The sequence below is a fragment of the Mastomys coucha genome, unplaced genomic scaffold (genome assembly GCF_008632895.1).
Source record: "Mastomys coucha isolate ucsf_1 unplaced genomic scaffold, UCSF_Mcou_1 pScaffold5, whole genome shotgun sequence".
Lineage (NCBI taxonomy): Eukaryota > Metazoa > Chordata > Mammalia > Rodentia > Muridae > Mastomys > Mastomys coucha.
In genome coordinates, this window is record NW_022196911.1 from 3113732 (window position 1) to 3116558 (window position 2827).

Consider the following 2827-nt stretch of genomic DNA (forward strand, 5'->3'; position numbering starts at 1 on the left):
TCCCTTTCTTCAGTTTCTCTTCTTTCCCTCTCTCTCTGTTCCTCTGCTTCTCGCTTTTCTCTCTCTCTTCTTTCTTCTTCTGTCTCTCTCTTATGAAATACCGTCTCAGCCTCTCTAACTATGTCCTGTAAGGGCATATTCTGCAGACCATCTAAGCGCTGTAATTTCCTTCTGATATCTGTTGCTGATTGCCCCATGAAGGACATAGCCACCACCTGCTGCTGACCCTCAGAGGTTGGGTCAAAAGGGGTGTAGCGTCTATAGGCCTCCATCAATCATTCTAAAAACACAGAAGGGGGTTCTGTTGGTCCCTGCAAAACTTCTCTTACCTTGGCCAAATTGGTGGGTCGTCTAGCGGCCCCTTTGAGATCTGCCACGAGAGTCCGGCGATAGCCGGCTAGCCTCCCCCTACCTTGCTCAGTGTTGTAATCCCAGTTGGGGCGGTCCAAGGGGAATCCAGCATCAATCTCGTTAGGGAGGTTAGTCGGGGCCCTGTTCACTCCAGGCACATTTTTGCGGGCTTCTAGAAGGATCCTTTCCCTTTCCTCAGTGGTGAAAAGGACCACTGTTGTAAAAAGCTGTTGGCAATCATCCCAGGTGGGCTGGTGGGAAAACATTAATGACTCCACCAGGCCAGTTAACCCTGCCGGATTTTCAGAAAAAGAAGGATGGTTATTTTTTCAGTTGTAAAGATCTGCAGAGGAGAAAGGCCAGTATTGGAGAGGCTGGAGCTGGGGTGGGCACACCGGGGGACCGTATGCTCTGAGGGGTAAAGCCACAGTGGAGTCAGACATCCCTGGTCCCTTTGTAGGACTCTGGGCACAGCGGCTCCTAGTTCCTGCCACCTGCCCAACTCCAGCCACTCCTCCAAATTCAGAATCTGGGGTAAGGGGTAAACCATAAGGGGGGAGAGGTGGTGGTGGCTCAGGCCACTCAGGAGGCTCCTCAATCTCAGGATAAGTTTTAGGAGGAGAGGAAGGTGCCGGGGGCAGACTCTCAGGCTGAGTCGTGCAGCTGTTCCTCTGAGTCCATACTTTCAGTTTGCAGTCTGATTCTTTGAGAGCCAGAACTCGGGAGTCTGGCCTCTGGGTCACCCATGGTTTGACCCATGGTGGAGGGTTTTGGACCAGGTCCTGCCACATGATGATGTATGGCTGCTGATCGGGATGAGACCCTGGTCCAGGCTGAAAAACAAGACTTTTAACAGAAGAGATTATGGTTGCATCAAAAGTACCCTCAGGTGGCCAGCCGACTCCAAACGTTGGCCACTCTGAGGAGCAAAACATCCGCCAAGGTCCTTTCTTCACTGGAACTGACAAGTCATGTGCACTATGTCTAACTTCCATCCAATGGTCCAACATCAGTGACAGTGGGGTCGTCACTGCCTGTCCCATCGCAGTCACAAAAAAATCACAAACACAACACAGAAATTCAGACAAAGAGTAACACAACAAGAGCGGCCCAAGTGGAGCCAATCGAACAGGTTTGATGTTCTGGAGAACAGACCCACACTCCCCTCGAGTGTTTCTCCCCTCACTTCCCATGGGGTTCCCCTGGGAGTCCCGGATGATCCCCAATCCACTGGGACGTCTCCCAGGGTACTAGTCAGTGGTCCTGACACGTCTGTTGACCAGCCCCCTTTCCCCCTCACGGAGGGCAGGGAGTCGCTGACTGAAAATAAACTCTCTGGGGACTTGAACCCCAGACCCTGCCATCTATAAACCCTGCCATCTTGGGAAGCTGCTAACTGCAAATCTACAGGTTGTAAAACAAGCAAGCAGTTCCTAGACAAATGGAAAACACACATACAGACAGATGGATCACATGTAGGAACTCACCTCCAAGGGATCTTCAGAGAGTCAAGGGTGGTCGTAAATCCCGCAGACGAGCCCCCAAATGAAAGACCCCCAGAATTGGGGAGATCCTTACTCAAGTCTCGGGATGACGCGACCACCCAATGACTCATGAGAGACCGAACTTGCTGCAATCACATGAGGTTTATTGGGGATACCGGTACCGGGTCGATCTCATGACCTTGCCAGTCAGAGGAGTTTGATGCCGAACACAAGAAGTGTGGGGTATTTAACCCACAAGTTGGGGGCAGGGAGAGGGTTACAGTGGAGACTTTCAGAGGGACCCAACCCAAGGTATTCAGTTAGGGAGGGGAACACATTCATTCTAGGAATGTAATCTTCATCTATCAGTCAGCGGGGTGGAGAGTCTCATAAACCAGTAGACCTTCATTCTTAGTTCTGCCCTCATAGTGGATCATTCAGGAGGGGAAGGTATCGGGAACCAGAGCCCTGAGGCTCTGAGTTAGCCAGGTTCCTGGAACTAGCTATTCCACCCTTTTAGGTAAAAGTAATACATTATACATTCTAAGATTCTCCAGCCTTTCAATATGTTCTATATTATAAAATCATAAACTATTCATCGGAATTTAAGCTTGAGATCCTAGGCTAGCACAAAACAAGTACTACCTTAGGTTATGGCATCTTTATAACTTGAACTCTCTGTTATCATTTTACTAGTAAAAGAGAGAGAAACAGAAAAAAAAGAAAGAGACATAATAACAACAAAATTATAAACATTTCTCACTCTTAACTAAATAAGAATATCTGTTCTTATATCCTGTAAGAAGAAAAACCAGAACTCTGAATCAATGAAATGGATAATGAAAAAGCAGTTCTCAGAGTGGAATTAGGACAGATCAACTACTAGTGACAATTGAACTTGGACACTATTCTTGAAAATGTATTAATGAAGTCAAATATTTAGAGGCTTATTTAATACTAATCAGGCAAGAAATGCATGTTGCAGTAGGTCT

The 2827-nt window shown here is 47.8% G+C and overlaps 1 protein-coding gene across 1 annotated transcript in view; it reads right to left on the reverse strand.

The window, feature by feature from the left end:
- The window catches only part of LOC116077184, a 3337-nt gene extending 1943 nt beyond the window's left edge, over window positions 1-1394 (reverse strand). The window contains 1 exon segment of the mRNA XM_031351545.1: window positions 33-1394. Within this exon segment, the coding sequence (XP_031207405.1) occupies window positions 33-1394 (1362 nt within the window).
- Window positions 1395-2827: the final 1433 nt, after the last annotated feature.